The sequence below is a fragment of the Rhipicephalus microplus genome, chromosome 7, assembly GCF_043290135.1.
Source record: "Rhipicephalus microplus isolate Deutch F79 chromosome 7, USDA_Rmic, whole genome shotgun sequence".
Lineage (NCBI taxonomy): Eukaryota > Metazoa > Arthropoda > Arachnida > Ixodida > Ixodidae > Rhipicephalus > Rhipicephalus microplus.
Window position 1 is genome coordinate 27,801,679 of NC_134706.1, and position 22,236 is coordinate 27,823,914.

The 22,236-nt window shown below is 44.9% G+C and overlaps 1 protein-coding gene across 2 annotated transcripts; it reads right to left on the reverse strand.

The window, feature by feature from the left end:
• Positions 1 to 3,668: 3,668 nt before the first annotated feature.
• LOC119179577 (uncharacterized) lies at positions 3,669 to 21,034 on the reverse strand. Of its 2 annotated transcripts, none has more exons than XM_037430685.2 (10): positions 20,892 to 21,034; positions 16,644 to 16,788; positions 15,870 to 15,953; positions 12,108 to 12,196; positions 11,524 to 11,703; positions 9,482 to 9,619; positions 7,632 to 7,687; positions 6,235 to 6,371; positions 4,558 to 4,685; positions 3,669 to 3,975 (listed from the first exon to the last, which is right to left on the reverse strand). In XM_037430685.2, the coding sequence occupies exons 2-10, from the start codon at positions 16,768 to 16,770 to the stop codon at positions 3,799 to 3,801; spliced, it is 1,116 nt and encodes a 371-aa protein (XP_037286582.2). In that variant the 5' UTR covers positions 16,771 to 16,788; positions 20,892 to 21,034; the 3' UTR covers positions 3,669 to 3,798. The 2 variants fall into 2 exon arrangements, with proteins under 2 accessions (XP_037286582.2, XP_037286584.2); XM_037430687.2 differs by lacking the exon at positions 20,892 to 21,034 and adding an exon at positions 17,689 to 17,905.
• Between the last annotated feature and the right edge of the window lie 1,202 nt (positions 21,035 to 22,236).

Genomic DNA, 22,236 nt, shown 5'->3' on the forward strand with positions numbered 1-22,236 from the left:
CTGTGGTTGCATAGGTTGTGACTCCGTAGGTGGTATCTTTGCATGAAAATAAAAAAAAAACACAATGAGAGAGAAAAACAAGTGATTCATTTGTGGAAAATATTCGCTTCATTTCCATTGAATATAAACTGCTGGTTGTGGCCTGACAGACAGACAGACAGACAGACAGACAGACAGGCAGACAGACAGACAGACAGACAGACAGACAGACAGACAGACAGACAGACCAGATAGATAGATAGATAGATAGATAGATAGATAGATAGATAGATAGGCAGATAGATAGACAGATAGACAGATAGATATATAGATAGATAGATAGATAGATAGATAGATAGATAGATAGATAGATAGATAGATAGATAGATAGATAGATAGATAGATAGATAGATAGACAGACAGACAAGCAGGCAGGCAGGCAGGCAGGCAGACAGACAGACAGATAGACAGATAGATAGATAGATAGATAGATAGATAGATAGATAGATAGATAGAAAAATATAGACAGACAGATAGATAGATAGATAGATAGATAGATAGATAGATAAATAGATAGATAGATAGATAGATAGATAGATAGATAGATAGATAGATAGATAGATAGATAGATAGATAGATAGATAGATAGATAGATAGATAGATAGATAGATAGATAGACAGACAGACAGACAGACAGACAGACAGACAGACAGACAGATAGACAGATAGATAGATAGATAGATAGATAGATAGATAGATAGATAGATAGATAGATAGATAGATAGATAGATAGATAGATAGATAGATAGATAGATAGATAGATACGAATTCGGAGCCCTTTTATAAGCTTCGACCAATATATCAGACCAACGAAGCTGTTTCTTTCGCTTCACTGCATATAAGTGACATGTGTGCATGAAAGGAAGGCGCGGTACAACATTCGCTTTTCCTAAATATTTGTTTTTTAGATTAATACAGTCAGAGAGAGGGGAGGTCCTCACTTGTCAAACACTCAGGCTCCGGGTTTTCACGAAAATACGATGCCCAACAGAAACCAGCGAGCTTAGATTAAAAATATTCTACCGTTTCCTACTGTAGCCACATAAAGCTCAATAAAGTTTAATCACGTTGCATTTCTGAACTCGTCAACATGCCAACGTACAACCGACACCCTTCAAGCCGTCATAATAACTCTCAGAAGGCACCATGACTAAAATACAACTGATCAAGAAAGCAGTCCTATTCTCCAGATAAAAAACGGACGCCGTAGTGCTGTACTTACCCATCGCAAGAGGAAATTGTAACTGTATCAGGCCTGCTCGACTCGACAACAGTAGATAAGACCCTAGAAACAGTGGTTCATACCCACACAGGTGGATTGACCAAGAACCGCTTAGTTGAAATAGATTGAAATGAACAGCTTTTTTTTTTTCTTATAATCATCGTTACTTACACGTTTTTTCAAGACCCAAATTTCGCTCAGAAGCGAGTGAAACCACTGTTGATTTCTTACAAAGTTGCAATTCGCACTTAATAGGCGTCTCTCAAACCGACCGAAAGCGTCGTCATCCTCATCTTCATCGTCATATAAGAGGCGTTCTCAATCTGTAAAGCATCTAGATCCAGTCGGGTCTCGCGCAATCCTAACCGTTTCTCAAACTTGGGTGTAGCCAAAACAAACGGGTTACTAAATTGCAGTGAAAATATTCTTATCTACCACTGTATGCAAAAGAGATTCATGCGTGGCTTTAATTGACTGAACATCGGGGGGAGGGGGGTCAATAGCCGGTGGAGCTGACGCGACAGTGCTAAGTAATGCAAAGCTATATAGTTAACGGGGACAGCGTTGTCAAAGAAATTACTCTAACAGCTAGAATAGCATCTCTGAGAGGATGCAGAACTTGGGTTAACGTCACCATCTCGTGGTATGTGCGAAGGGTTAATTAACACGACGTATGGGACTATAGAGCATAGTTTCCAAAGGTGGGCCCCGTGGAACCTACGGGCTTAGCGGGCCACTAACAAGCTTTTTTGGTTTCACCCTCGCCAAGTCACTTTAACGGTGAAGCCGTCGGGCGGCCGATCTAACAAACCTCTATTAGTTATAGCTAAGTATCAGTAAACGCATCTCAGGGCATCACAAGAATACGCGAGCTAGGCAATAAATCCCGCTAGCAACTTGTGTCCATTGAGATTCCGAGAACGGGCCTCGCAGTTAAGCTATTGCACTTGAATTTCGGAGGTTTCATATACTATATATACCTCCACGCACATTTCTCCTTTTTGAAAGCAGTCACCGAAGATAGGGTCGTACGTATGGTGGAGTCATTCACAACAACATAGGTTGTAAGCTTCAGAGCAGGTATTCTCAACACCAGGCTATCTGAAAAATAATCGCGAGAATCGGCTGAAGCCAGCAGGCAACCTGCGGCTGGCCCTGAGGGGGACTGATGCTCACATCGATTTGTTGGAACAAGGAGAGGGAGTTCACTTGCATGCCGATGAATAAACTTCTCTGTATGCACTTGCTTTTGGATTTATTCAACGGGAATCTACCATGAACTGAATGAAACATGTTTGCATAAAAGTGGCAGCGGGGGCAGTGTTCCTTGGCACTCAATGAAGCTTGTCAGGGTTCGCTGGTACCAACATGCTTAAGAACCCCTGGACTAGAGGAATCGTAACACGCGTTAACTCTACCCTGTGTAGTACCTGCAGCCCAGCTGTGCCTTTTCTCGTACCGAGCGTAACCGGGCAATGAGGTGCTGTCACAGAACACCTATAGTGCTGTATAGCCAGGCAAGGCAGGCCCCCGTCGCAGGGCTATTTTTCGTATGTATGGATGCTATTAGCGAGGTTGACGCTTGGGCTAAGGGTGCCACCTCGCGGTGTGTTAAGCCGTCGACAAAACTGCATGCTTCTCGATTGCGACGGAGGTGTAGCAGCGACGCGTTGCAGGAGTAATCGCAGAGACCACATCCATGATGCTTTACTTCGTTATTTGGGGTGAAGCCACCAAGCCGACCAAGAACATTGTGAGATAAAAATGTGAGATATAAAAGGCTCGTTTGCTAAGTATCCAGTGAGTGCGACCGTGGCGCAGCAGATAGCGTACCCGGCATCTGCTGTGGTGGACCGAGATGCCATGGGTTTGACTCCCGTTGACGGGACTTGTCTTTGCCACCTGGTCGTGTTCATTTTTTGACGTAACTTCCATGACGGAAATACGTCACTGAAGTTTTGGTGGAGGCCAGCATGAAACACCTTCGTGGTGTATTTAGAGAAACCAATGGGACTCCGTGCTAAACTTTAGCTAGGAAGGCATATATGCTTATAAAAAAAAAACGTACGACAGGGTTCAGCACTTACTTGGCCTTCGAAATCTGTTTTCGCTAAGCAGTCTCGCAAAGGTCGACACTACTGTGGTGTCTGTTTTAGCCGTCACGCTTGTTACACGTGATTTCCGATTCGTGGCGCGTATGAATACTGTCTTTTGCGCATTGCCGATCAGTTTGGACAATTCTCATATAAGCTTGAGTGTGCAATGCCGAGCACAAGTTCGCTCAAATAAAGCGTTCTGTGTGGCTCAATTTTGCTGAAGTCTTTTTCACGGTCACAACCCCTTGACAATATATTTCTACGAATGACAGAGGCCGTTTAGTACAAAGAAAAAAAATAGACTCGGAACATTTTCGTGTTTTGTATACAGGCGTTTACTGCGAGTGACGTATGCAGATGAGTTGTCCGCCACCTCTCCGCATGTGCCATGACGTTGACCCTTCCGTGATCGTGATTGGTACAAGCGCACATAAGCTCGGTCTAGGCACCGGCAGAGCGACACAGTTCCTCGATGACGTAGCGTATCTTGACAATCGCCGCGTCCACGTCTTCCGCGTTGACGTCGTTGTGCAACACTGCGCGGGCTTTGCTCTGGCTGATGGGAATCATCTTCACCGTGACGGCCTGCTGGAGGTCTTCGTATTCCCTCTCCGTCACCTGTAAGAGATGATGTCACCAGAAGTTTAATCGTGTTGCAATGCGGGGAGCCAACCGTTTTAGCAACGCGTGTGTGGTGCTCAGTTATTTGCGAAAAATACCAAATAAAAATGACAAGTTTTTCTGTTTCTTCCTCTCAGTCCCTGTTTCTCAAGTAAATTTTTACAAGGTAACTAAATTGCAAGCTTAGGTCAGCCTAGTTAGAAAAGTTATTCTTTTAGAACTCTAGTATCATTCATTCATTTTGCCACTACAGGTTGATGACGGAATGCTTCAATTTTTAATTTCGCGCTGTAGCTTCAGCGTGTGAACGTCTCCGTGACGTCACAACTTCAATGAGTTTTCGCGTATTTTGGTCACATTGCTTCAATTAAATCCTCTGCAACTAGGTGCGTTAAAACGATGACATCATCAAATTTGCGGCTTGCCCGTGTTCTGTGTTGCAAACGTTTCTTATTGTTGCAGGAAGCATCGAGACACGCTTCAAGTTTAACACGCGCTCACATAGGCCGCCAACTTTTGTGATTGACTGCGCCTACGTAGTAGTTACGCAACGTATTGAAAGAGATATACAGTGGTGACCTTTAGGAGACGCTCGCAGAAGGTGACGGGGGATAGCCGGCGGATGTCGTGGAAGTCGTACACGGCCATGTTGGTCTGCACAGTGTCCAAATCCATGCTCACGTATGGGTTGCCCTTCAAGCAGACGCCTGCACGGAAGCGTGACACGCACGTTATTCCCCCCGATCAAGTATATATGGGCGTAGCGTAGGGAAACACTGAAGGACGCATAATCACCAAAGGAAGAACAGTAGGATAAGGCCGTCGTTGGCTTTACAATTAGGCCGAAAGACTTAGGTGCCTCATCACATGGTAAATTCGATCGTCCGCGGGACCAGTGATGGGAAAAATTATCGTCACGGGATGACGTCAGCATATATGACGTCATCAAGTGACGACGATGTGAATTTTACTGTATGTGACGTCATGACAACGTCATCATGATGACGTCATAGAGCATAAAATCTTGTGGCGTGATCATGATGTCACAAACTTTGATATGAAATGACGTGGAGCAACGCCACAAAATTCCGTTGTAACGCCATTCTTTGAGCGGCGAACATTACCGGGGTGCATGCGAGCACAAAGGAAAATGAAGACGGTGCTTGGCGCGTGGGCTCGTGGACCCTGCTCCCTCACGCACAACGACAGTATGATGATGAAGTAAATGAAGTAGATGAAGCTGATGATGAAAAATTTAATAAGAAGAAGATATTGGTTGTGATGATGGTGAAGAAGAAAAAGATGATGTTGATGATGATGATTATGATGATGAAGTAAATGAAATAGATGAAGATTATGATGAAAGAAATGAATAAGAAGAAGATGATGATAGTGATGGTCGTGAAGAAGAAGACGAGAATGATCAAGAAAATGATGATGATAAAGGAAGTGAAGAAGAAGAAGATGATGACTTCGATGATTATTATGATGATGGGGAAGTAAATGAAGTATATGAAGATGATAATGAAAGAAGTGAATAAGAAGATGACTGTGATTATGGTGAAGAAGAAGCTGGTGATGTTGACGATGATCACGATGATGAAGTAAATGAAGTAGATGAAGATGATGAAAATTATAAATAAGAAGATGATGATTGTGATGAAGGTGAAAAAGAAGACGAGGATGATGTAGGAACTGAAGATGAAGATGACGATGAAGGAAGTGAATAACAAGAAGAAGATGATGATGATTATTATAACAATTATGATGATAATGGTTTTTGCCTTTGAATCACCTTAGGTGAATGCGCATGACACCCTGTGAGTATTTCCAGGACAAGCAGTGAAATATACATAGTCGCAGCAAATTTGTGCTGAGCACGTCGCCGCAAACGTTCGCGAAATTACACGCGATAAAGGTAATTACAACACCTTCCCAATTAAAAGATAGAAATATTACACCCAATAGTTGGGGCATCGATAAATGAATTGGACGGCAAATTGCTATGTGGTCATTCCTTCTATTTTTTGCGATATTATTAGGTATTCGTTCATGCGATTTGTTAGATGGAGCAGTACGTTTGTCTCTACACAACAACATTGTGTTTTTTTCACAATCAATTTAAATGTTAGGATAAAAAATCTCATTGATTGATTGATTGATTGATTGATTAATTGATCGATCGGCTGAATGATTGATTCGTATATTTATTGACCAAATTGCGGATTGGAGAACGTGGTTGGAGCACATACACACCCCTCGCGAGCCTTTGAGTGTTCTCATGGTCCTCGTGTAACCTCGGCACGATCGTCTTCAAGGAGACGAGACCAGCCGCGGCCACGATGCCCGCCTGGCGCATTCCTCCGCCCAGACACTTTCGCACTCTGGACACTCTGGGTTAGCGAGAGAGAGAAAGAGGCGGTGTGAGGGAGAGAGTCAAGATCTAGAATCAACTGACAGTCGGCAACACTCTTTGGGAAGAGTCATCATTCTAGCCTATTGTTCTGGTTTTATTCGAGTAAATTTGGCAGACTCAGTCCATATGTAGTACACTTGTTAACGCAAAAGTTTGGTTCATGTCATTTCCGTCACGGAACTGACGTCAGTATAAATGGGCGCAGGGTTCTATAGCCAACGCTAACCGAGAGTCAATAAGAAGAGCACTTTGACCTTATTGGTGAGTATACATATGTAGGTGGAATAGCACGTACTTCGGGACGCAGTAAGAAAGACGATGCTAGCGCTTGTTTCAACGTTCTCCGTCTGTTGCTGGCTACAAGTGCTGCGCAAGAAGACAGCGTTGGCCGAACGCTCCCATTTTATTCAAGTAAACACGACCGGCTCCGCCCGAGCTAATGCACTAACACGACATTGCTCAACCCGTCATCCACGAAGAAACTGCTGATGTGATTTTTGTCACGGAACTGACATCATCATAAAAAGGCGCTAAGTTACTAATCAACGCTAACCAAGGCCAAGTAGTCTATAGTTTTGATTAAGTGGTATGGTTTGACTTAGTCATCTGGTTTTGTTCAATTACATGTTATAATGTTGCAGGCTTCATACAACCTAATTATGCTGTTAACAAAAAAAAATGTTCATGAAGTTTGTATAAGTTTGAGCTTGTTGGTATGGCTTCACCTTAGCAAAATGGTGCATAAAACAAGGAGATAGAAAGAACAACGCAGGAAAGAGCTTTATTCATTGTGTGTTTCTTCATGTCTCCTCGTGTTATATGCTGTTTTTCGGAGTTTAAAATATAGGTGGTCCATCAAGAGTTGGCTCGTGTCATTTCGGTCACGGAACGGACGTAAAAAAAAATAAAAGCGCGAGATTTGGGTCAGATAGAAGTCGTTGTCTACGTGGTTGTGGTGCGTATACACGTGAATCACCACCACGCTATAGCACAATAGCAGTATACATGCTTCGTAAATAATGTTTATTAATGTCCAACAGGCATGAAACTATAGTTTTTATTCAAACATGCTGTACTATTGTCTTACGAATGATTGCCATGAAATATCCGTCAATTCCATCAAGGTGGTTGGATGCCAGTTGCCGCGGTAACGCCGCGGTTCTACATCATGCGAAAATACTCGCACCTCGATGTGGAGACGCTTCACCCGAATGGTTCAGTGGTACAGGTAACTTACTTGTAAATGAAATCCTTCGAGCCGGCCACTAGGGATCCCATGGGGCAGGCAAGACCCTGGGCAAGCCAAAAGAGGACAAATTCAGCGAAAAAGGTTTATTGCTACACATTGCTTGATCTGAAAGATGTAGAGCTCATTCACGTTTTTAAGCGAAATGTTTGAAAAGTGCTTATCGAACTGTTTCGTTTCCTTAATTTTGTGGAATTGCTTTGTATACATACAATTCGGTCAGTCATAACTTGAACATTCAATAACGTCTTTGTTACTTGTAAAACTTTAAAAAGAGCTCTTTATCCCTGTTTATAGTTTAATTTTTTAGTGCATTGCCATGGGGAAGTATCGCTTGTGCTTTGTATCATTGGCACCTCCTCCTGTATATTTACATGCATTGTATTAGCTTTTCTACACAACTAATAAAGAATAAATAATTATTAAGTAATTATTTGAACTCAATCATTGGAGTGTGGTTGAAGGAACTCATGCTTTCTGCATACGCCTAAGACGACTCGCATCTCAGCCGATGTATTAACTCTTCCACCCCTCCGAAGGCTTTGCACCTAACGTGAGTTCGGATAGCCTCTGGGATCGGCTCATCTTTGACCAAGTTACATGTCGTGAGAGGACCTCATCACACGACGTCAAGTTATGAAAAGTCATGATTACTTAGAAGGGTGACAGATCGGGCAAGTTGATACTGCATGATCAGAAACGTAATAATGTGGAAGCAAACACAATGGGCTAGAAAAGGATGGCGTCAGCAATTTGGGTATCTGTAACGTCACAGTGACGTCGTATTGTGACGTCATCGCGTCCTGATGATTTTTACATCTTTTTTTTTCTGACGCCGACGGTCAACTTTCGTGTTTTAAGATGCGTATAAGGCGTTAAAAAAGGGCATGCAGTCGCACTGAGCCTGAAAGCTACGGGAAGTGCGAAACAGTGCTTCGCCTGCCCTTCGGCCAACATTAGCGTACATGGGCAAGCCTTCCAAACGTACAGCCTCCTAGGCCTCCATGGCAGGAAATGAAAACCTTTTAAGTGGACCTTTGCACTGTCCACTACACATTCATGTGCAGTGCAGTAGCGTCATATGCCCTCCTTTCTCTCCGCTCCACACCCACATTTCCCTTTCTCACCTCCTTGGTATGGAATACACGGCAGTGAGATAGCCTGGGGTTGAGAGGATTTGAACACGCCGAAGGGTTTCAGTTTTGTGTGTGTAAATATACAGGCACCCGTGAAAACACACAAACGAACATACATAAAGTATGGTTGAACATACCCCCTCACACACACACACACACACCCTAAAATCTTGTTATGCTACTGATATGTGGTTATGCTTTATTACCCCTGTTCTATTTTGATTCCTTCTTTACCTCATTTCATCTTTCGATCCTGTTGATACACTATGTTATAGATGAATATGCAATACTTTACCCTATACCCTCTCGCTTTCCCTCCTCCATCTCGCTTCCCTTTCCCAGCTGTTGTTCTTCTAGACTATACATGGAATTCCATACGTGGTTTGCCTGCGTTGCATCGAGCGATGACATGATATGACAGTATTGATTCATGATTGATATGTGGGGTTTAACGTCCCAAAACCACCATATGATTATGAAAGACGCTGAGATGACATAGAACAAGAGGTGACTTCGGCCGAACGCCTGAACCCTTATAGAGGGTTCCACACTTAACAAATAAATTTTCTTGATTGCACTCTCCGGTTTACTCACATTCGTTGGTACTCGCATTCACCCTAACATATAACAACACCGACTAGCTCTTACACACGCCCTGAATTTGGCAGGTCAGGTTATGCACTCAGGGGAATGGGATGAACTTACTTTTGATATGCACATCATAACGGTGTCGCATGGTCTGAGCAGATCCTTGACCGGAAGTCCCAGGTACGTAGCCGCGTTCATTATTCGCGCGCCGTCCATGTGAAGAGGGATCTTGTGAGTCTTTGCGAATCGCCCGACCTGCGTTTGAGAGTTTACAGGCACGCGATCAACTGAAAACAGGGTCCCGTGAAAGATCGAAAAACACAAAGATCAGGTGGCCCCCAGACCTTTTATTTGCGAACCGTGTGGCCTGGACGGGACTGTCTTCGGCCCACATTAGTTTATTATTTTCATAATAAGCATGCTCGTGAAGTACACAGACATTTTTTTTTTGCGCGCGTCTATTTGCCTCTTCGCTTTCTTTCCCATCTCTCTTTTCCATTCCCCCTCCCCCTAGTGCAGGGTAGCAAACCGGATGCTCCATTTTCTGGTTAACCTACCTGCCTTTCTTTCATTTTATTCTCTCTCGCTCCCTACACAGGCATGAGAAGTTTAAAGCATTTTTTCTTCGTAAGGCATCCCAGGTGATCACCAGTGTTGAAGAGTACATATTATAACCATGAAACGAAAACTGCATTTTATAATCGGCGTTCTATTTTACCCCTTTTGGAACTTTTAAGTGTGGAAGCTTGGGCTAGTTGTCTTCAGTTTTTGATGAATTTCACAGCATGCAGATATCGGAAAAGAATAGGACAGTGTAACAAAAGAGCGCTGTGCTCTTTTCTTTTTTTTGTCCCAATTTTTCTCGATGTTCGTGCGCTGTCAAAGTTGCCATTGTTTTGGAGATCGGTATCGACGCGCGAAGTTTTTATTCCTAGCCCCAAGTATTAAGAAATAGCCCGTATTTGAGGCGTGGAAAAAGGTTTTCTTTACAATGTTATGGTATATGCTGACAAAGTGTACGAACTAACCTACTTCTCTTATATATTCTTCTCCGAGCCGACCCATACGCAGCTGAATTCTATATATTGCGGCCCGACGTCTGAGATGACTTTTAGACCCCTAGCCAACAAAGTCTGCGTAATTTACTGTATGCAACAAAGGTGTGCACAAGCCGTTGAGTATGACGGGATACCCGACGCGCCAACACTCTAAAAATCGAGTAGCCATTTTCCTAAAGAAAAATGGCGAGAAGCGAAGCTTAGCTCCAGTTTGGATGACCTTCTAGTTTTTTTTTTTCATTCTTTATTCTCTCTATCATTCTTTATCTTTCTGTCTCTACCCCGCCCGGTGGAAACGATCACCGTTCTGCTTGCTTGCGTCCATGGCGTGAGGGCGCGCTTACAATGCTGACGTCGCGCCTAATCACTTACGTACGTTCCAGTGCCGGAATGACTTGCGTTCATATGCAGACAACAGCGAACTGTGAAAACGTTGAAATGACAAGCGACCTCGCTAAAAATACCGGCTTGTCATATCTGAAGCGGCTCATCGACAAGCCCACGATCTAGAGAGTGTCGGTTACTGTAAAAGGATGCGTGTAAATACGACAGGAACGCCACTGAGGGCCGCATTTCTCGACATGGCTGGCGACCGGTTTTCCGTTACCACAACGCCGCCACCTAAGTCTGTAACTCTAAAAACGCATCCCTTCCAAAGTTTGTGGACCTACGCAATTTATTGATGCGACAAAGGCATGCACGTAAACCCACGTAATCCATTGATGCTACAAAGGTATGCAGTATACCCACGTGATCGATTATTGATGCGACCAAGGTATGCACGTAACATACGTATTTATAAGACAAGGGTATGCACGTATACTGACAGGGATACCAGGAAGGCGCGCTAAGGGCCGTTCCACGCACTTCCCGCACAGCCGCAACGCACGTGTCGGGACTCCTACCGCATGCAAGGCGGGGGGGGGGGGAGACAAATAAGCTAATCGGCGACGCTGCGAGGGTGAAAGAGCGTCGCCAATTGGCATATTTGTCCCCCACTTGCGTGTGGTAGCGGTCACGGCACGTGCGTTGCGGCTGTGCGGGAAGCGCGTGGAACGGCCCTAAAGCTCTCCAAACATTGCTACCGCCGCATTAACAAACCTCTTCCACGTAGTCTACGGGTAGCACTGTGCCTCCGCACACGTTGTGCGTGTTCTCCAGGCACAGGAGCGCGGTCTTGGGGCAGTGGAAGTCACGAGGCCTCATGCGGAACTCCAGGTCTTCTAGCAGGAGTCGACCGTCCTTCTGCGTCGGCACGGCCCAGCTCTGCACGGCGGCCACCTGCAGCGCCGAGTCAGCACACATCACAATCGGCGTTATTATAGGTTTTTAGGCCGCAGAAAAGCTAGAACGAGCTGGTCCTTGCGGTCCCTTGTACTCTGCCGTGTTGGCACGCTGCAAGCCGTAAGCAGTCTCCGCCGATGCAGAGATGTTAGCGAGTTTTGGCGGGACGCATCATGAACGGGCACAACTCAGAACATTGGGGTGGGTGGGTGGGGTGGTGGATGTCACTTAAAAGGAGTAATGCACTGCCTGTCCCATACATTGACTTCATAGGGAGGGGCAAGAGGCGCTACAACAAACTTTCACCCCCCCCTCCCTCCCCTTTCCGATGTGAAACCACCTTATTTGCCCGCTCAATATGGGAATACCTCGTCGTCGTTTCGGGGAGTGCTCGTGCTTACCTGAGCCACGCCGCCTTGCTCGTTGAGAAATAAGTGGGAAGCGTCCCCGACGAGGATCTCCTGGCCCCTTTGGTCACAGTGTGCCATAACTGCAGAAGATGTCACATTCACGCATTAATAGGAAGTCCATGTGGTTCACGGAGGTGGACGGACGTCCTTTTTCATCTCTGCAACGCATTTCAAGCAATTTCCTAAGCAATTGTCCACACTTAAGCACTGGACCAAACCGTAAAAGCGGCACCAGGGATTACACAAATGGGACCTGGAAAGGAGGCTCCGCATGACCCTTAAATTGAAGCGACGCATCACAAGTACGATCCACCGCATTCGTCTTGCAGTGGCGTAAACCTCCATTACTCTTTTTCATCCCCCGGTATAGAGTAGCACGCGATATATATATACTGTCAACCTCTTATACGAACACAACTGCCGATTTTGGGACCGTATAGTGGTGGACCACCGTCGCTGTCCGTGACACCGCGCTAGGGTGGCCAACCGTGCCGTTGCAGCGTATACGACCACGTGAGAACCAAGACCACAATTTGTGTGTCATTGCGCACACGTCGTGCATCACGCGATATTAACGTCCTGACTTGGTATTCATCATAGTCGTCGTACACTCCTGTCATGTCATGCGTACTTCGATATTCACTACTTTACGAAAAAGGCCGCGACAACGCAGACCTACAGATAGATAGATAGATAGATAGATAGATAGATAGATAGATAGATAGATAGATAGATAGATAGATAGATAGATAGATAGATAGATAGATAGATAGATAGATAGATAGATAGATAGATAGATAGATAGATAGATAGATAGACAGACAGACAGACAGACAGGCAGACAGACAGACAGACAGATAGACAGATAGACAGATAGATAGATAGATAGATAGATAGATAGATAGATAGATAGATAGATAGATAGATAGATAGATCATGATCAATATGCTTTAGTTCACCATTACATGCTTACAATTGAAAGGTGATTAGTCGATGTTTGCTAACTAAGCACTTATGAGCATGCCGCTTGGAGTAATTGAGCTTGAAAGACTAGAACTATACGTTGTCACGAGCAATTTGTTTTCGCAAATCTTGAGTCTCATAATCAGTCTAACCGGGAACGGAAGAATCGCTCCATATGTGCGGGCGTTCTTTTCCATGCATGTGATATAATTAACTTGACTGAGCGTTTTAAGGTGTTCAACATTGTCGCTCCGCAGTTGTGGGCTCGGTGATGCGAGTAAATGCGCGAAGGATCTTCACAAACGAACTTTTGTCCACAAAATTTGATAACGCGTGACTTATCTTGCAATGAACACGGATATCGGGAAGCTGTGGTCGTGGCACGCTATCGAGGACTTGTCATGTGCGTGGTCGACCTTATTACGGAACGAAGAACAAAGAAAGCCGATTGGGAGAACCACACAACCTGAAACACTCACGCCATTTCGACCGTGATCGTGATAACGGCTGATAACTAATTGGATTACATTATCACACGCACGTGCGTATACACTGTGATATTGAAACAAAAAGCATTTATCTACAAGTCCTGTTTCGAAGGGTGCTTCTATTGATTGACTGATATGTGGTGTTTAACGTCCCAAAACCATCATATGATTATAAGAGACGCCGTAGTGGAGGGCTCCGGAAATTTCGACCACCTGGAGTTCTTTAACGTGCACCCAAATCTGAGCACACGGGCCTACAACATTTCCGCCTCCATCGAAAACGCAGCCGCCGCAGCCGCGACCTACGGGTCAGCAGCCCAATACCTTAGCCACTTGACCATCGCCTCGGGGTGGAAGTTGCTTCCAAATTATTATGGTGGTGGCAGTGGGTGGTCCACACGCTATGATTTCGAAAGTACTGTTAGGAGCAATGTCGGGCTTAACATGCCGATATGTAAGGGGAGGGGGCAGTGTTATGAAGGTATATGTGAGCCCCTACTTATGATTTCACACCTTTGTCTTTCTATTCTCTCTCATTCCATATCTATCATTTGTCTCTCTAGTTTACCCCTTTGTAGGAGTGTGTGTATCTCCATATGCATTAGCTAAGGTCAGTTCATCGATCCATGCAAGAATGGGAATAAATCATACACGTATGGACAGGCAGCGCTGCTCTGCGTACAAGCGGTTACTGTCTTACGGAGCAGTGAGATTCAGCTGTAACAGCGAACAGTTGTTGATGATGATGATTGCGGTGGTGGTGGTGGTGATGATGATGATGATGATGATGATGATATCTTCTTTTGGGGGGCACTAACGCGCCGAAATTTGGATGGTGCATCCACGCTTCCCCTTCATCTTTGCCCTCTCATCACCCTCTCCCGTGCCGCTCAGTCAAGGTTACGTAGAGTACAAAATTTGTCACGTCCTGATCACGTCATCATTGCGTGACCAAGTATCTTCGCACATACCGTTCCCCTGTGTTTCAATACCCACTGCGGTGGCCCAGTGGTTAGGGTGCGTGTGTGCTGGCCCAAATATCGTTCGATTGAATGCCAGCCGCAGCGGCAGCATTATGTTTGATAGCAAATGTCAGAAGCCCGTGTGTTTACATTTGGGTGCGCGTAATGGAATATCGGGTGGTCGAAATTCGCGGAGCCTTCCACTACGGCGTCTCTATTGATTAAATCATGCTTCTGCTCTTGATTGATTAAATCATGCTCTTTTATAATAAATGTTTTTCATCATCATCATCATTTCGTCATGGTGTCACGTAGCCGGGGTCCATCATAAAGTTAACTTCACGTGATAACATCATCCTATGGTGACATTACGACGGCACAAGGTCGACGAAATTCGTCATGCAATGATAACGTGATTATGACGTGGGCGAAGCACTTTATAGGGTCTCGGCACGCAGGCTTCTGATGTCGCCACGGTGTATCGTGTAGTCGCGGTCCGTCGTAAAAACGGGTCCGCGCGCCACAAAAATGGGGTAAATCACGTACTCGCCACCGGTTCGCTAAAAATGAGTGCAACAGTTAGGCGAATAATTAGCCGACGACATTAGTGGAGCTTAAACAGCCTTCCCTACGAACTTAGCACTTCTCACCAGTATTTTTTTTTTTGGCAGGGGTGAAACTTTTTCAGCCGTGGGTTTGTTCCTCCTAGCTCGTCTTGGTTCGCGACCACCTAGGTGACTTACTGATCAAGTGCGGATGGGCGGACGGGCGGTTGGACAGACAGACAGACAGACAGACAGACAGACAGACAGACAGACAGACAGACAGACAGACAGACAGACAGACAGACAGACAGACAGACAGACAGACAGACAGACGGACGGACGGACGGACGGACGGACGGACGGACGATTGGACGGACGGATGAACGGACGGGCGGACGGATGGATGGACGGACGTACTGGCGGACACACGGATGGACAGACAGACAGACAGACAGACGCACGGACAGACAGACAGACAGGTGGCCGCACGGACGGACGCATGCACGAACGTACGGAAGGTAAGGATGGACGGACGCATGGATGGACACACGGACGGATGCATGAACGGATAAACAGACGCATGGAAGCAAGAACAATCGGACGGACGAACAGACGGACGCCTGAACAGACGGACGGATAGATCGACGCTTCGCCCCACTCATCATCATTCACTCCTCAGATATCTGTGACTTTTTTTGCCGTCAGCTCGTGCATCCGTCAGTACATATGAGGCTCCTGACCTATCTTTGTACCATGTGCATGATGAACCTTCATGAGATTGTGTACCGGTCATACCTGCTGCCAGGTTTCCCATGGTCCCCGTTGGCACGAACAGAGCAGCCTCCTTTCCCAGCAACTCAGCCACCACGCGTTCCAGCTCTGCGGAATGGAACAAGTGACTAACTTAAAGACAGCACATGACGTTGGCCCGAGACGCAAGCATGCGGCACGATACGCGAGGCGCGAGCATGAGCAGTGAGGTGGCCGCCGAGGCCGGATTTGCGAGTGGGCGCGACTATATATGAAATGCTCCGCATTCAAAATGTTCCGTGTGCTACCAGTGGCTCATCCGTACCACTGTGCAGCTCTACGCGACGAGATTGCATTAGAGTGGAGGTAAGTTAATCAGATGGTGATCCACATTAATACATTGGCACATTTCGGGTGAGCACGTTGCTTAATCTCAGCTGCCAAAGTGTAATGCCACAGAGCGATGATCATCCTATCAAGATATATTCATCGTACCCGTCGGCAACTGTGCCGTTTATCCAAGATAGTTAATTTTATAGCTCGCGGTTTTCAAAATTTGAAATGCTGGTAAAGGCTATCAGGTTTTCTCAAGCCAGGCGCTCTGGAAGAGAAGATAGTTGTAATAGATTTGATTGATATGTGGGGTTTAACGTCCCACAGTCGTAATAGATACGGTATCTGTAATGTGTACGTTAAGAGACTTTCGGCAGAATTTACGCTTACGTGGAGCCCGCGTCTACGCGACGTGCCGGACCTGTTCAGGACGTCTACAGAAGGACTGTGTTTGGTTAAACTCGTTACAACATATCAAGATTATACCGTTGACGGTGGGGTCCTCCTTGAAGACGTCGTCGCCGACCTCGGCGTCCCGCATGGCCTGTCGCATCTCGGGCGTCGGCTTGGTCAGCGTGTCCGATCGGAGGTCCACGACGCGAGGGTTGTCCATGGCTGCCGCTTCGGGTGCCTGCGAGAAACCGTCGCTCGTGCAATTGTAAATTTACGCCACGTGGTTTGTCCATAGATAGATAGATAGATAGATAGATAGATAGATAGATAGATAGATAGATAGATAGATAGATAGATAGATAGATAGATAGATAGATAGATAGATAGATAGATAGATAGATAGATAGATAGATAGATAGATAGATAGATACCGTTGTCAACATCATATGTCACTCCTTTATCACTCAGATATCACTCGCTTTGTCACTATGTTACAAATCAGATTAAGTTCGGGTTTCAGCTTTCAGTTGCCACTGTAGTGAGCATTCGTGTCGCACTGCGCCGCGCTCCCGACCGAGCTGCAGAATTTAGGTGCCTTTCTCCTCTTCTAACCACTACCACCACCGCCACACCAATCTACATGCACTTTCCGGCGTCTTTCAACCCTCTTCACTAACTCTACCGCCACACCTCTATTTTACCTTCACTTCATAAAGATGACTTCGCTTCTGACAGCCCTCTCCCTACTGCACTGCTCGCTATAGAACATTCGGATTTTTCAGTTTTTTTTTTTCACGGACGGGAGTGTGCTAGACAATATGATTGCCAAAAGGTTCTATCACACTTTTATATTCATTAACCACAGGCATGCGCACAGGGAATAAGGAATAAGAGTGGGGGGGGGGGGGGGCTAAACCAGTCTTGTACATTGTACAGGAGGTGCTAAGCCAGTCTTGAACCTTGACATAATAGGGAGAGGGAAGGGGCAAAGTCAGCCCCATACATTCACCAAATAGGGGAGAAGGGAGGCGCTAAGACGAACCTTCGGCCCCCCAGAAGGGGAACCATGAGCGCGCACATATTCCCTTTACCATCCCTACTAATTTACTGTTACAGGTTAGAGAACTTCCGGTCTCACCGTTATTTCACCGACGTACGATCCGCTACGGAACGCTCTCCCCGGGGCAGCCGTGTAGTACGCGTCCCACTGGCGGTTGTGCGGAGGTCTACACCCTTGCCAACACGTTCTATCAGTCCGCTATCATTCTTATATCGCTCATTTGCAGAAAACAAAGGAGCGACCGCTCCCACCGTTCCGTCGCCTCCAACACGCCGTGCACCCCGGGACGACCTCTGAAGTTGAGCTATGAGCTTTCACTGCGGAAGGGAAGGGGGGGGAGGGGAGTAGGATCGCGTACACGCTTGCCAACAACTCCCCCCGTTCTGTCACGTCGGCAGCGCTGCAGTTGGGAGCGATAAAGCGAGAGACAAGAGAAGCGAGAAATGCCTTACTGCTGCGTGTGAAAGTGTGTACGCTATCACGACACCCGCGCGCTTCCACCGAATCTTTTTTTTTTTCTCTGACGAGTGAGCGCCCAAGATTACACTGATTGCGCAGCAGCCCGTAGACGAGCGATACAGATAATGAACATTAGCACAGCCAAGGACGAAATTCTTCAATTTTTTTTTCTTTGTTTTTCAACTTTTGTGCATCTATGACGTTCGCGAACATATACAAACACACGCACTAACATACGTGAAAGATTAATCGAATTAGCCGTCCCCCTCCTACCTCCCAAGGGATAAAATTTAGGCAGCATTTGCACTAGATGTGCCAAGCCTGAGAGACGGTCGAAGCAAGGTGGCCGCGTTTGTGCCGCTTTAATTATCGCTTTCCATTTTGCCCTTTTTCATTGTTTATTTATTTCTATTCATTTATTTATCTCTCTATTTCTTCTTTTTCTCTCTCTTATATATATATATATATATATATATATATATATATATATATATATATATATATATATATATATATATATATATATATATATCGCCCGCGTCCTCTTTCTTTTCATGTCTGGTCAGCTCTCTATTTCTTTATATATCTCTCTTGCTTATTCTGTCAGTGCTTTGCTTTCCTCTCTCTCCGAACCTCCCTTTCCTCCTCCGTCTCACGTTTCTCCTTGCATTCACGTCCCTTTCTCACCTTCTTCCTTGCTTCGCCCCCTCACCTTTTCTCTGTCGCTTCCTTGATCCCCCTGTCTTCCTTCGTCTGTCTCTATCTCTCGCTTTCTCACTTGCTTCTTCCTTACTCCTATGTTTCTATGTTTTTTTCTATCTTTTCACTCTACCTTTCTTCTATTCGTTTTTTATCTCTCTCTTTCGCATTCTTTCTTAATGCTAATTAAGCTTTACCTTCCCCATTCCACCTTTTCCCTCCTCTTCCACTTCGAATCTGTCCTCATCACCCTCACTTGCCGTTCCTAACCCCTTTTCTGTACTATTGCCCCACTGAAGTGGTCTAGTGGCTAAGGTGCTCGGCCGCCGACCCGCAGGTCGCGGGTTCGAATTCCGGCTGCGGCGGCTGCATTTCCGATGGAGGCGGAAATGCTGTAGGCCCGCGTGCTCAGATCTGGGTGCACGTCAAAAAACCACAGGTGGTCGAAATTTCCGGAGCCCTCCACTACGGCGTCTCTCATAATCATACGGTTGTTTTGGGACGTTAAACCCCACATATCAATAAATCATTTCTATACTATTCTACAGAAGTCTGGATACCGGAATGCCTAGATATCCGAGTGGTTACGCTTCTCGCCTTGGGATCATGGGGGGGGGGGGGGGGGTGCGAATTCGAATCCCGCTTCGCAAAGAACGTTTCTTTCTTTTTCTTTCTATTTTGCTTTCTTTCTTTCTCTCGCCCATCACGTATTCCACGCCGTAGAAGTCGCCACGCGTGTTCCGGGAGCGAATCACCTGAGCGAGAAGAAGGCCACCAGGAAGACCATGAAGATAGCGCGCACCGGTGCATGGTGATGATCATTTCTCTTTCCGACTGACAGATTACGGCTGTTAAAATCTCTGGCTACGCCCCTAGTTTTGGGAACAGTATTGGTGTGCTTACCGAGAGGCCCCTATTCTCGGACCTCTCTTACCCCTATAAATCGGCAATCTGCCGGGGCCAGGTGGGCGTTCAAGTGAGCTAATCAGGGATTAGTTGGAGAATCTATCTATCTATCTATCTATCTATCTATCTATCTATCTATCTATCTATCTATCTATCTATCTATCTGTCTGTCTGTCTGTCTGTCTATTTATCTATCTATCTATCTATCTATCTATCTATCTATCTATCTATCTATCTATCTATCTATCTATCCGTCTGTCTATCTATCTATCTATCTATCTATCTATCTATCTATCTTTCTCTCTATCTATCTATCTATCTATCTATCTATCCGTCTGTCTGTCCCGGCTGCGGCGGCTGCATTTCCGATGGAGGCGGAAATGTTGTAGGCCCGTGTGCTCAGATTTGGGCGCACGTTAAAGAACCCCAGGTGGTCTAAATTTCCGGAGCCCTCCACTACGGCGTCTCTCATAATCAAATAGTGGTTTTGGGACGTTAAACCCCACATATCAATCAATCAATTATCCGTCTGTCTGTCTGTCTGTCTGTCTGTCTGTCTGTCTGTCTATCTATCTATCTATCTATCTATCTATCTATCTATCTATCTATCTATCTATCTATCTATCTATCTATCTATCTATCTATCTATCTATCTATCTATCTATCTATCTATCTATCTATCTGTCTGTCTATCTTTCTATCTATCTATCTATCTATCTATCTATCTATCTATCTATCTATCTATCTATCTTTCTATCTATCTATCTATCTATCTATCTATCTATCTATCTATCTATCTATCTATCTATCTATCTATCTATCTATCTATCTATCTATCTATCTATCCGTCTGTCTGTCCCGGCTGCGGCGGCTGCATTTCCGATGGAGGCGGAAATGTTGTAGGCCCGTGTGCTCATATTTGGGCGCACGTTAAAGAACCCCAGGTGGTCTAAATTTCCGGAGCCCTCCACTACGGCGTCTCTCATAATCAAATAGTGGTTTTGGGACGTTAAACCCCACATATCAATCAATCAATCAATCAATCAATCAATTATCCGTCTGTCTGTCTATCTATCTATCTATCTATCTATCTATCTATCTATCTATCTATCTATCTATCTATCTATCTATCTATCTATCTATCTATGAACAGATCCACAATTATGTAAGTACATCGCACCTTCAAAAAGGCAACTCTCCATAGAGCTTATACTTACAATCAATATGCCTTGAGCTTGTCCCCACCCATAGCTGCGCGATCACGCACGCACCCTCATACACTCCACTTAACCAAGTGAAGGGCGAATTCCGTTTTGCGACTAACCGCGAGCGCGCGCATTCCAGACAGCCTTACGATATGCTCCCATGTGGACCTCCATCGATCACCGATTAAGCTATTCTCTTTTACCCCATCGACTATATGGGCTCTGACGCATGCAAGAGACGTTCTTTCAACTGCTGTCGAAGCAGCGATAACAATGCATTCGCAGCTCTGTCGCATGCTTATATATATATATATATATATATATATATATATATATATATATATATATATATATATATATATATATATATATATATATATATATATATATATATATATATATATATATATATATATATATATATATATATATATATATATAAAGGAAAGAAGTGTATACCTAAGGGCTCGTTTTTCTGTGTTTTGACACAATATTAATGAGATCTAGCAGACAATAATGCCAAGGAATGTATCGGGGAAGTTATTAGAACCAATGTAATGTAAATAAGAAGAAATAAAAGTGGGTGAAAAAAATAACTTGCAGTGAGCAGGAATCGAACCTACGACCTCCGAATAATGCTTTCGAACGCGTCATTCGGAGGTCGTAGGTTCGATTTTTTCACCCACTTTTCTTTCTTCTTTTTTACTTTACATTGGTTCTAATAACTTCCCCTTTACATTATTGTCTGCTAGATCGCATATATATATATATATATATATATATATATATATATATATATATATATATATATATATATATATATATATATATATATATATATATATATATATATATATATATATATATATATATATACAGCTTTCTGGGCTACCGAAATAGAAATGATAAACTTCGAGAGTAGTGCAATATTGGAAACAAACCATAAATAATTGTTTTGTTTCCTATATTGCACTACTCTCGAAGTTTATAATGAATAGGTAGGCGATAAACTTTATTAAATATCGAACGAGGAATCACCGGCCCGGCTAGGCCTCCAGGAGTCGTTGTCCGCGGAGCATCATCCGATGTCCTCGGCGATAACCCTGGCCCTCTGGACAGCCCAGATTTGGTCCACTGCACGTGAACTGAGAAGGGCGGCTCGCCACCGCTCAGCCAATCATCGTGGAGTACACTCACGCTCGTGTGAGTAGTGGCGGTGAACACCGCACTCACACTACCAAAGTATATGCGCCATGTCGGCTGTCTCGTGCCCGCACCACGGACAGCCAGATGACTACTACTACTAAGTGGTTCTAAGTGGGAAAGGAAGAGAGAAGTGAGCCCCGTAACTGTCTGC

Excerpts from the sequence above, each read along its gene's own strand:
- LOC119179577 (XM_037430685.2), bottom strand. The coding sequence starts at position 16,770 with ATGGACAACCCTCGCGTCGTGGACCTCCGATCGGACACGCTGACCAAG. Across the intron at positions 4,686-6,234 it reads CACTCAAAGGCTCGCGAGGG|GCGTCTGCTTGAAGGGCAAC; the intron begins GTGTGTATGTGC and ends GCTTCCGTGCAG. Across the intron at positions 3,976-4,557 it reads TCTGCGAGCGTCTCCTAAAG|GTGACGGAGAGGGAATACGA; the intron begins GTCACCACTGTA and ends CATCTCTTACAG.